The sequence below is a fragment of the Fukomys damarensis genome, unplaced genomic scaffold (genome assembly GCF_012274545.1).
Source record: "Fukomys damarensis isolate Sample0158 unplaced genomic scaffold, DMR_v1.0_HiC HiC_scaffold_33, whole genome shotgun sequence".
NCBI lineage: Eukaryota > Metazoa > Chordata > Mammalia > Rodentia > Bathyergidae > Fukomys > Fukomys damarensis.
The window spans coordinates 47,491,740-47,504,135 of record NW_022900945.1 but is presented as its reverse complement, the minus strand read 5'-3'; the positions used below and the strand labels follow the sequence as shown (position 1 = coordinate 47,504,135).

At 38.8% G+C, this 12,396-nt stretch overlaps 1 protein-coding gene and 1 long non-coding RNA gene across 11 annotated transcripts in view; one reads left to right on the top strand and one right to left on the bottom strand.

Moving 5' to 3' along the window:
- Window positions 1-12,396, bottom strand: part of LOC104866950 — a 191,582-nt gene that overhangs the window by 152,236 nt on the left and 26,950 nt on the right. Inside the window, exon 3 of one of the 8 annotated variants that reach the window (XR_781622.2) lies at window positions 5,371-5,431. The exons of the other annotated variants lie outside the window; for them this stretch is intronic. This is a non-coding gene — a long non-coding RNA (uncharacterized LOC104866950). Of the gene's footprint in view, window positions 1-5,370; window positions 5,432-12,396 lie in introns of those variants that run through there. 8 annotated transcript variants of the gene reach the window in all.
- Vtcn1 (V-set domain containing T cell activation inhibitor 1) overlaps window positions 1-12,396 on the top strand; it is a 54,958-nt gene that overhangs the window by 40,829 nt on the left and 1,733 nt on the right. Inside the window, exons 3-6 of one of the 3 annotated variants that reach the window (XM_010631192.1) lie at window positions 3,505-3,852; window positions 6,087-6,365; window positions 10,143-10,312; window positions 11,083-12,263. In XM_010631192.1, coding sequence (XP_010629494.1) covers window positions 3,505-3,852; window positions 6,087-6,365; window positions 10,143-10,267 — 752 coding nt within the window. In that variant the 3' untranslated portion in view covers window positions 10,268-10,312; window positions 11,083-12,263. Of the gene's footprint in view, window positions 1-3,504; window positions 3,853-6,086; window positions 6,366-10,142; window positions 10,313-11,082; window positions 12,264-12,396 lie in introns of those variants that run through there. The other 2 variants (XM_010631191.2, XM_010631193.2) reach the window with 2 other exon arrangements.

Sequence of the window (12,396 nt, the reverse complement as noted above, 5' to 3'; positions counted from 1 at the left end):
AATTTTTAATCTAGTTAAAATTGTTATGTTTATCTCGGTCATGAAGATTTTCTTCTAAGTTATATTATAGCAGCTGGGTAGTTCTGCCATATATATATATAATATAATGTGAACCATTTAGAATTAATTTTATGGTACAAGATCAGAGTGAAGGTTCAATTTTTCCATGTGGTTTTCCAGTAGACCTGGCACCATTATACTGTTCTTCACCACTTTTCCCCAGTTCCACCAGTGTCCTAAATCAAGTATCCATACAAGTGTGGATCCATTTCTGAACTAGCTAATCAGACTCATTCTAACACACATGCCCCTTCACATATAATGTTCTAGTTTCTACTGAATATGTTTTGCTTTTGCATCATCATAAATCATCATTGCAAGCTGAACCATCATAAGTCCTGGAGTGTCTATATTCCTTTATAATTCATTTTCTTTGTATTTATGTCATTTTATCTTTTTAGCTATTCCTAGTTTCCTCTCTCTTCGCTCTCCCCTCTCTCCATCCCTCCCTCTCTCTCTCTCTTTCCCTCTTCCCCTTCTCTCTTCTTCCTTCCATCTCTTTAAAATAGGCCTATAAAGTTACAGGTATTATTAGCTTTACAACTTTCAAAGAACCAGCTTTTTGTTTACTTATACTTTCCGTGACTTGTTTTCCTTTTTCTGATTTTGACTTTTTTATCTTTTTTAATGTTCTTCTCCCTGCTTTGTTTGGCTGCTTTTTAATTTTTCTAATATATTTAAATAAGCGCTTCACAGTTAAACACGTCCAAAAGAGCCAATAAACAGCTTCTAGTAAATACTGCCATTCAATTTTCCAAAGTCGTTTACCAATTTATGCTTCCCCAGAAGCTTATGAGATCCAGTGCTCATATCCTCTCCTACACTGGATACTAAAGAATGCTGTGGTTCTAATCTGTTTCCTGTGGCTGAGGAGACTGAATACGTCTTCGTTTGAGAAACATAATGCTGAATGGCAGCGCCAAAGATTATGTTCTATATGATTCCCTGAACATAAAGTTCATAAACAGGAAAATGAGCCTCTGCTGTTAGAAAGCAGCACAATGGTTGCTATTTTTGGAAAAAGCAGGCAGTGACGAGGAGGGAGCATAAAGGAGGTGCTAGGAGCATAGTAAAGTTTTTATCTCTTGGTGTGGTGAGAGGAAGTTATTACAATTCTTCAAGATGTATAGCTATGACGGGTAGACTTTTAGATGTGTGTTATACCTAAGTACAAAATTATATATAAGCATTTATGAATACTTCTTTATAAGGAAATAAAATATGGAGTGTAGGGCCAGGGGATTTAGCTCAGTGGTTCCACTGCCTGTCTTGCAAGCACAAGGACCCAAGTTCTATCCCCGGTACCCCCCCAAAAAATATATATGTATATATGGAGTGTAAAACAAGACTTTGGAACAACTTTTAAAGATATTAGTGCTAAGGTACAATTTGGTAACTTTCTAAGACTTAACTCTTCCTCATTTATCATTGACCCTATCCTAGATCTTATACATCACCTTGAATTAAAACCCTAGGGGGCCGGGGATTTAGCTCAGTGGTGCTGCTAATTTTTACATATTCCCATTTATTCATTCAGTTATTCAAGCCCTCAGCAAATATTTTTCTCTGTAGAAGCAGCATGAGGCACTATAGGGCCTATAGATATGATTGGTTCAGTTTCTGTCTTTGAAAGAGCTTACAGATCAGTGTGAGAGATAGACTAGAAAGAAGTAAATGAGGACAGATGCCACATTCAAGGAGAGTACAGAGGATACCTACACATTTTGTATGGACAGACTAAAAGCAGGTTTTGTGGAAGGGGTGTCATCTGAACAGATCTGAATGGGGCGAGAATGTGGATGATGGGTGGGAAAGGAGAAGGGGGGACTCTGGCTGGTAGGTGGCAAGATGAGCAGGTCTGTAAAGGTGCAGAGTGTGAGTGTATAACCCATGCTGGTCTAGTTTGCACTGAATATAAGTCTGATGAGTAAAAATAACTGAGAAGCAAATTTAATCGTTATAGTAGTCCAAAAAAATGTCGAGGCAGGAGATGGGGTGTACGATATTCATGTCACACAGCAAATTTTTCATATTGTTCTTTCATAGTTTATCTCTCAAATCTCCCACATGAATGGCCAAGCATGGCAGCTACTTCCAGGCTCTTTTTTCCCACATTCCCAAGCCTCCAGTACCTTCTCACAACCCAGCCTATGTACCAGTTTTTATTTCCACTGCCATTTTTTTCTAGTTAAATTTTTTTTTCTATCCGTAGGTCTTTGTTCTTTCTTATGCAATTCTATCAAGCTTAGGTTCCTCAGTTCTAGCTGTATTGTTCATTACCCTCATCTATTCTTAACGCTGTGAAGTGTTTGTTTAAAGGATAGGCAGAGATGGGAACATCAACTAGACCTGAACACTGCCAGGATCCAAGACAGCTCTCAGATTGGAGGACTCTATTTTTCTCTACATGGTCTCTTTCCCATACTTGTTTGTGTTTGCCCCTCTCTCCTCTCAGGCTCTAAGGCCATCCCCTCCTCAGCTTCACATCCAAACCACAGGAACCTCTCAAGAAGATCCAGTTAAGGTGCCTCATTTCTCTGAGCGCATCCTATTATCTATATCTAATAAATCCTTCTCACGTCTCTTTTTTAAAAAGAAGATCCAATTAATTAAATTGCCCCTATATGTATCCTCAGTCAACAGCTTCCAATACACAAAGAACAGCTCATTGATCCTTCTCTGACTGGGCAGGTATAGGCTGAGCAGTGAAGAGGCAATGGGACCACAATAATTGTACTGGTGGTATCTTCAGAGAGGAGGGGATGGCTCTGACCACGCACCAAAAATCAGCTGACTTAATTACCAGTCTTCATTATACTATAGCTAACACTAATTTTAACCAGGTCACTTAATCTTCGCTATGCCTCAGCTTCATCATCATTCAGAGATACAGTAAAGTCTTGGCACTTCAGAATTCAGTGTTCATCCAAATTACAAGCCAAGTTCAGTCAACATGCTGTTTCATTTTGTGCCACAGAATAACAATATCTTATAATGAGCAATTGCAGTTTGCAAATTAATTTCACATCCATTTGATTTGATTCTCACAAGAACCCCATAAGGCAGGTTAGACAGATAATGTTGTCTCCACATTTCTGAGATTCCGAGTAGTTACATGGCTTAGTCAGGGTCACAGAGCATTAAGTAACAAAGCCAAGACTTGGATTCTCATCTTCATATCCAAGTCCAATGTGCTTTCCTCTTACTTCTTCTCAAAGTTTGGGCTGATTGTTCTCGCAAAAGCTATTGCGAATGGCAGATCTGTTGTATTATCAAAATATTGTTTTCCTGCTCTTTCTGTTATCAACTTCATTTTCAAGATGGTTTTCCTATTCTCCTGCATTTTAAATGTATCACAGAAATATGTTTTGCTTTTAGCAGTAGAGTTAGTGGTTGAAGCTCTAAGGCTTCCCTTGGTGTTGACTTTTGCTTCCTGAACTGCAGGGAAACATTTCATCACAGTCACTACCTTTACCTCAGCTGGGAACATTGGAGAGGATGGAATCCTGAGCTGCACTTTTGAGCCTGATATCAAACTTAAGGATATAGTAATACAATGGCTGAAGGAAGGTGTCATGGGTCTGGTCCACGAGTTCAAAGAAGGCAAAGATGACCTGTCAGACCAGCATGAAATGTTCAGGGGCCGGACGGCAGTGTTTGCTGATCAAGTGATAGTTGGCAATGCTTCCCTGAGACTGAAAAATGTGCAACTCACAGATGCTGGCACCTATCAGTGCTACATTGTCACTTCTAAAGGCAAAGGAAATGCTAACCTTGAGTATAAAACTGGAGGTGAGTTACTTCTGGGGAGAAGGAAGGAAAGTACCAAATGATATTGGAGGCTAAAAAGCATGACTGACTGATAAAATATGTGTTTGCCAATGACCAACGTCAACGAAAACCCCTCCCAATTCTGTGAGTTTGCCATCTTGCTATTATGCTCAAGACCCACACCCACCTCCCAAAGTAGTGTCTACTATACTTAAAATCTTTTGATCTGTGTTCTCATCACGTCTAAACTTCCAGATGTGTTCCCTAAAATATTCTACCAAAATAAATGTAGTCTCCTTACAGTACCCCTTGCTATTGCTAATAAATTGGCCTTTTTCGTTTCCATGCTAGTTAGGTCTGAGTCCATATCTGAAACAAGTACCTTGAGAACTCATAACAATAGAATGCCTTTTAGGAGAAGTTCAAAGGGAATTAACCTACACAATATTGGCCTATGAACTCAATAGTGCCCTCTCAATAAAATTTACCCTTCCATACCAACCTATTTTCTGAATTATATATAATGAATTTATGTACAGGATAGATACACTGAGGGATATAAAAAGATAAGAAAACAAAGATGATTTTTTAACCTTTACCCCATAGTCTTCTCCTCCAAAAGTTCAGCCTAATCATGAGAGAAGTGTCATATTGCAACAGAAGGATGTCTTACAAAATACCTGACCAGTATTAGCAAAACTTTCAAGGCCATGAAAAACATGGAAAGATTGAAAAACTGTCACAAGCCAGAAGATCCTAAGGAGACATAATGACTAAAAGCATTATGATATCCTAGATAGGTTCTTAAAATAGAAAAAGACATTACTAGAAAAAGTCGAAAAATATGAGCAAATTTGGATTGAGTTAATAGCAACGTACTACTGATAGATTCTCCATTTTTACCAACGTACAACGATTAAGATGTTAATATTAAAGGGAACTAGGTAGGACTATATAAAAACTCTCTCTTAACTATCTTTGTAAATTTGATGTAAACCTAAAATTTACTACAAAAGTTTACTTTTATATAGGAATAATGAATATTCACAGGATTATTGTGAGGATCAAATATAAGAATGCCTGAATATAGTACCAGCACAAAGTACATTCTCAGTAAGTGGTGGTTTGTTGTCACATACACTTAGTTCCACAAAGCATCTCCCAGGAGCTTGTTTCCTACCTGCTTCAAACATGTGAGTCTTTTCCCCCTGATACTTAATAGGCTCATTAAGAGCAAGGTAAAGTCCTTTGTGTTCAGCAATAGTTCATACTTGGCAAAGGAAGATGTTATAAATAAATTAAATGCATCTTAGCATTTTGGCATAATGAAAGTCCTGGTCTTAACATTTTTCTACAAGTATACCTCTACCTAGATATAGAGGGAAACTAGACTTAATTTCAAAATTTCTTTCTCAGTGGGGGAGAATTATTTTAGAAGACAAAAAGGGCCCATTTCTATTTTTGGACACATGAACTATACAATCTTTACCTAAATAAACTCCAAATCTCCACGATGACAAGGCCTGTGTACAGGATTCCTGCGGTGATAGGTGAACGCTGCTCACTTCTTCTTTCTTTCCTCTTCCTGACCATCCTAACTCTATCCTCGAGGCAGAAAAATATACAAAACCCATAAAACGCCACAAAGTCCTAGAAAATCCCAATTTTTCTAAGGAATAAGCTTTTTATAATCACTGGAGCTTAGAGAAAATCATTCTTACTTAGAAAAAATTACCTATTGTAATAATAATAATAATAATATACCTAGAACGTGGGTCCTTGGGGTTTATAATATTGGTCAAAGTGTTGTGATGTATAGCGATAGTATGAGCAAATTGCATCTTCAATACCAGGGGCCATACACAGACAATATCCTGGGGAAAAAGTCACTTCAATGATAGAAATGGCTGATTTTGTTTTTATTTTTTTAGTTCATTAAGTTTATTGATACATTTTAGGTATACATTATGATTGCACTCATCATTGGGAATGTGTACCCGTATGTGATATATCTTGTTTCTTGTTTTTTTCCCATTCCGCTTCCCTCCTTTCCACCTCCACCCCTTCCTATTTATGAAAGTGTCCCTATCTGCTTCAAACATGTGAGTCTTATTTCCCCTGATAGTTAATAGGCTCATTAAGAGCAAAGTAAAGTCCTTCATGCTCAGCATGTTTTTAAAACCTAGCACTTCAAAGCTATACTGTCTTGCCTGTCTGACCTTCACATTTGTCCTTTTTGACCTTTGATCCTGCAGCCTTCAGTATGCCAGAGGTGAATGTTGACAATAATGCCAGTTCAGAGAGCTTGCGCTGTGAGGCTCCCCGATGGTTCCCTCAGCCCACAGTGGTTTGGTCATCCCAAGCTGACCAGGGCGCCAACTTTTCACAAGCCTCCAACACCAGCTTTGAGTTGAACTCTGAGAACGTGACCATGAAAGTTGTGTCCATGCTGTACAATGTCACAGTCAACAACACTTATTCCTGTATGATTGAAAACAACATTGCCAAAGCCACAGGGGACATCAAAGTGACAGGTGCGTTTCTTTTTACCGTCCCTCCCCAACCCCTCCCCATGGATGCTGGAGATTGAACTCAGAGGCTTGTGTATATGCCAGACAGATATTCTACCACTGAACTATACTCTCAACCTTCTCCATGCTTTTTTCGTGTGGGTTTTTGGTGACAAAATAACATCTAAACTCAATCTAAGTTCTTTAACAGATATAGTATGTACCAAGGCACAAAAATCTCTAGAGTCCTTTTCACTGAGACTTTTATCACAATTCCAGCTGAAACTGCATTGTGTCATAGAAATCCTAACACAACATAACATAGCATATAGGCTAAAGATCCAATTAGGCCTCACCTTGAGTACCTTCACACTGACAGGCTTTTTGGAGAATAGTGTCTAGGATTCTGAGGCTCTGTCTAACTCTGTAAGACTACTTTGGTATAGTAGTGAGAATGTGATGATTATTTAACACCTTTGATATATTCAGCTAATATACTGCATCCTAAGTCCCCCAAGACTGGCTTGATTCTAACCTACTTTTGAGAAGGCTTTGAAGCTGAAAACTAAAGGTCTAGACTGGGACTTAGTCATATTTATTCCTAAAGAGACTGACTCATGAGCTGACTAATATTGACCTGGGATTAATCCGAAAGCCCTAGATTGAACTAACCTCCTAGCATCCTCACCAAGAGTTAATCCTAACCTGCCTACAGTACTTTAGTTCATGGAAAACCTAATATTGAACTAGTTTTGGGCCAGGATTTAGCTCAGTGGCACTGCACCTGCCTCACAAGTACAAGGTCCTGAGTTCAATCCCCAGTACTGGAAAAAAAAAAGAACAGTGTCAAGAAAACACACAGACTGAATGTTAATTTTAAGATCATACCACCTGGAACTAAACTAAATGAAAACTGTAGAGGAAAGAGTTAATCAGAAGACTTGCTATCTATATCCAGGCTAGAACTAGGCAGACAATGTCTTGCACATTATACATACAATAATGTGCAAGTAACTTGAATAGACAATTTTCCATATATGATATACAAATGGCCAAAAAATACATGGAAAGGTGCTTAACAACAGAGAAATGCAAATGACAACCACAAGAATATATATGGGCTGGGGATTTAGCTCAGTGGTTCCACCGCCTGCCTCGCAAGCACAAGGACCCAAGTTCGATCCACAGTACCAAAAAAAGAAAGACTATATCACCTCACACCCATTAAGATGGCTGCTATTTTTTTCAAAAAGCCCCAGAAAATAACAAATATTGGTGAGGATACAGAGAAACTAGAGCTCTCATGCATTGTTAACAGTATTGTAAAATGGTGCAATCACTGTAGAAAACAGAATAGAGGGTCCTCAAAAAGTTGAAAATGTAACTACTACACGATCTAGCAATCCTACTTCTGAATATAAAAAAGATTTCAAGAAGGGTCTCAAAGAGATAGTTATATACTCATCTACATAATAGCAGCATCCAAAATAACCAAAAGGTAGGAGCAACCCAAACTGTCCATTTATGAATGAATGGATAAACAAAATATGGTATACACATACAATGGAATAGCACTCAACCTTAGAAAGGAAGAAATCCTATCACTTGCTATGACATAGATGAACTTCTGAGACATTATGCTAAGGGAAATAATTCGTCAAAAAAGATGCATATGGTGTGATTATATTTATGTGAGGTGAGGAAGAAGGATGTTGCTGTTAATGAACATAAAGTTTTAGGTTTGCAAGATGAAAAAGTGCTGGAGATCTGGTTTACAATGATGTGAATATGTTCAACACTATGGAACTATATATTTTTACTACAATTTTTTAAGTATCTAAGAAAAAATTATGTATGTGTATGAGAGCTATTGAGGAATAAATTGGTGGCTACCTTGATTAGAAGTCTCTTAGTTGTCAATAATAGAGAACCAACTCAAATCAACCCAAGGTAAAAGAAGCATTTAATCTAAAAGTACTGTGTTGTTTCGTGGAACCAAAGGTAGGAGCAGCACTGACTTCAGGAATAGCTGGAACCAGGAACTTAAATTACATTGGGATTTTTTGTCTCTTCTTTTTTTTTTTTTTTTTACTGGGGATCGAACTCAGGACCTTGTGCTTGCAAGGCACCACCACTCAGCTAAATCCCCGGCCCTGTCTCTTCTATTTTATTCTCTTTTTACTCTTTTGCTTAACTCTGGGTGGTGAAATTTAGTTGCCAAAAGATCCTATATTTAAAAATGTCTTTCAATTATGAAAGTAGCCAGACTGGCTATCAAAAATATGTTTTCTTTCAGTATAAGTTATCATTATTTGTTTACGGCAAAGGCGGACATTTAGCATTTGGTGCAGTTTTCAATAAACAGTCCTTAAAATTTCACAAAATGCCCATGATGTACACAGATAAAGGTGCCCAATGTTTAACATATTACCTAGTACATGACAGATTTGGGGGGAGGCTAAATCTTTACTACTATACATCTTTTCTTGGATGAGAAGGGATTCCTATATAGGTAACTTTTTAAGTCTCACTCTTTCTCTTTTATTCTTCCCCAGAGGAGAAGGAATTAATTTATCTGATTTGTGAGCATATTAGGAGAAGGTGGACATGGAGAGCCCAGCTCCTTTTTCTCCCTTTCTCTTTAGCTAATCTTCAGGAAATATATCTTTTCCTTTGTTCCTCAGGCCATCAGCTTTTCAGGGGTAGAATCTGGCCTTGCAGGGAGAAGCCTGCCCTAGTCTGGCTCTGGCTCTGCCTCTCCCTGGGGAAGAGTCCAGGCTGCAGCCTTTATTAAAGTATTATCCTTTATTATAAGATTATTTAGCAATAAAGGTGTTACTTTGGTCTTCCATTTGTCTCCTTTTTTTGTCCTCTTTAATCAGTTCAAAGCTAAACTGGGAAGAGGCCATTAATTATGGGACTCCTTTGAATCCCAGTGGTGGCTGCTCAAAAATATTTACTGAAAATTATGTTTTTAACTGATATATTCAGTAGTGACTGTAAATCCAAATGTGGAACTTGGGATGGAGTTCAAGCTAAAGAAGCAGATTTGTAAACGATGAGCATACACGTAATGCTTATTAGGCTTGAGTGGGGTTACTATTATTGTGCTCATAGCTAGCACTAATTGAGTACTTACTATGTGCTGGACATATAAGTACCTTATATGTATTCACTCCTTATCCTTATCAGAACCCTATGCAATAGATTATTATTTTAGCCCTATGTCATAAAAGGGAGAAATTGGAGCAAATGTGTACTGAGTAACTTGTGCAAAGTCACTCAGCTAGTAAGTGACAGAAAAAAAAAAACTAAATGAGATTGGATGGGCTAGTAAGAAAATAGAGCAAAAGAAGACTAATTTCACTTCTTCACTTCTACCCTTCTCCTCTTCAAAATGAAAACAATAATTCTTTATCTCTTTATAGAAGTGTGATGAATGCTAATGACAATGAACCTGTAAAGGCCACTGCCTGGAGGAAAAAAATGTGTCCCAAACCAAGGACTGGCTGTGAATATTAGGTTGGCCTATTCCTCATGTGGTGCCCGATAACCATTTCTTCATTGGTATAGCTTTGTATTTGACTGAGTGCCCCCTGGGGTGGACCACAGAACGGAGCTTCACTGGAAGAAAGGGAAAGCTTTGCTTTAAACTGGGTGCAGAAAGGTGACTAGGGTGGCACAAAATAGCCTGTGTAAGGAACAACTTGCTGCTTTTCAGGTATCTTTGCTAGCCAGTCTTGTGACTAATACATCCAGCTTCTTCTATATGACCCTGGACAATTTTCTTTCTCTTTACAGACTCTGAGATCAAAAGGCGGAGTCACCTAGAGTTGCTGGACTCAAAAGCTTCCCTGTGTGTCTCTTCTTTCTTTCTCATCGGCTGGGTACTCTTGCCACTCTTCCCTTACCTGACGCTGAAATAATGTGCTTTGGCCACACAAAAACATGTAAAGTTATTGGCGTAACAGGTGAGATAAATCTCAGATGGTATGGGAGATTGGTTATATATGTGCTTGTGTTCCTAAAAAGAGTCTAGTAGCCTTAAGAATCAGCCACAGAAAGAACATTTCAGGATGCCGGGGAAGTAGTACTATTTCCACCACTACTGGGCAAGGTACTAATGTGTTAGCTTAACAGAAAACCCAGATCTCACTGATACATTTATAGGAAAACCAACTCCATACAATTCAATTATTTGTAACAATTCAAACTTTTTCATCTATGGAGTCACTAATGAAGGCAAATATATATTATTGAAGAGAGATGTTTAGCTCTAAATCTTACCCTAGACCTCACTGTCATTTACAAAGCAGAATGACATACACATCACCACTTACGTAAGTGACCTTCCCCTCCCCTCTGAGTAGCCCCAAGTGACAGGAGCGGCAAATGACTCATCAGCTATTCCTCCTGCCAACACCTCTCATTTGCACTGCAGTTCTCTGGCTCTAATTGTTAGGACATTTCCTTCTAAATATTCTACTGCATGTGAAATTTGTATAAAACTGAACTTAGGAAGTCACAGTCAACAATCCCGCATTACTCTAGCACCCCCAACCCCAGCCTTCAGGCTCACAATCCTGCAGCTATTTTTGTCTGCTCTCTGTCCTTCCTGTCAGTTTGTTACCAACCCCTACAGTATTTTCCTGTGTGGTCTCTCAGATTGACCCTAATCCACCCCTCACCATCTCACACCCTGACTGATTCTAAGACCATCTACTCACTCTTTTCTTTCCAGATTTCAGGGGCAGGAACCAAGGTACCAGAATGAAGCCGGAACACTATTTCATCACAGCATTTCTTTGCTTCGGAACCCAGAGTGACTCTCTGAGCATTACTGTATCAGTTAAAGTCCTCACCTGCGCAGTCACAGTCCTCTGACAGCTTCTCTTCCTGAGCTTCCTTCTCCCAACTACCTCTCACTACTCTACGGCCTTGCTCTCTCACTCCCTGCCTCTTCTTGGAAATCTGCTCTATTCTATGGCGATTCATACCCATCCTTCCTTTACCCATTTCAAGAAAGTTCTTTCTAACATGAGTCCCCTTTCCTGAAGTTCTTTGTATTCCATACCCACTTAGCGTGTATGTGTAATTTATATCTTATACTATAAGGCACATACATTCCTTGCCTAGATTGTTAAGACCTCAAAGCAGTCAAAGATCTGTTGATCTGCTTCTTTTTGTCCTTTCTTTCTCTTCTCTAAGCTCTTGCTGTAGCATGGTGCACAGAAAACGCACCAGTTCCAATCATTTGTGATCTTCCACAGTTGTCAGCAGAGGAGGATTTTCCTAAGGAAACTGTCCTTTGGGAATCTCACTAGTAGAAGATAGAACCTTTTCTTCTTTCCTTGATTTTTCTACAACACTGTAAATGATTTAATAACCCAGAACTAGTGAATATGACCTAAAAAGCATAGCTTGTTCATCTGTACCATGTATTGCCTGACAATGATTATTAGCAGCCTTTTTAAAAACCATGACACACATAAAGGACAACATTATCACACACTACACTGGGGGTTGTATGCTATTACCCAGTTAGCTGCACCTCCAACTCTTTCTCCCAAAATTTATAGCTTAAATCAAATAAATTTTTTGAGTAAAAGGATAGATCATCATTTGAAGCACACATTATAACTGGTCATGACATTGTAGATCACACTCACGCGCTGGCTGGGAACTGGGGTGGAGCCTATCTTTCCCCCTCCACCCAAGATCGTGCCCACACTATATCTCTCATTTCCTATTTGTTCTAAGGATCGCTATTCCTGAGACTATCACTGGGATAATCCCCCTCCAGGGTGAAATTCAAAACATCTCTTTTCCCACAGCAACCTACAGGACCATGTACCGTGATAGAACATCAAAATACAGAAAAGAGGGCTGGGGATTTGGCTCAATGGTTTCGCCACCTGCCTCGCGAGCATAGGGGCCTAAGTTCTATCCCTGGTACCAAAAAAAAAAAAAACAAAAAAACACAAAAAAAACAGAAAAGAATAAGTCCATTTTTAAACAGAAGTGGCAGGGAGACTCTCAGTTCTCAGTAATTGTT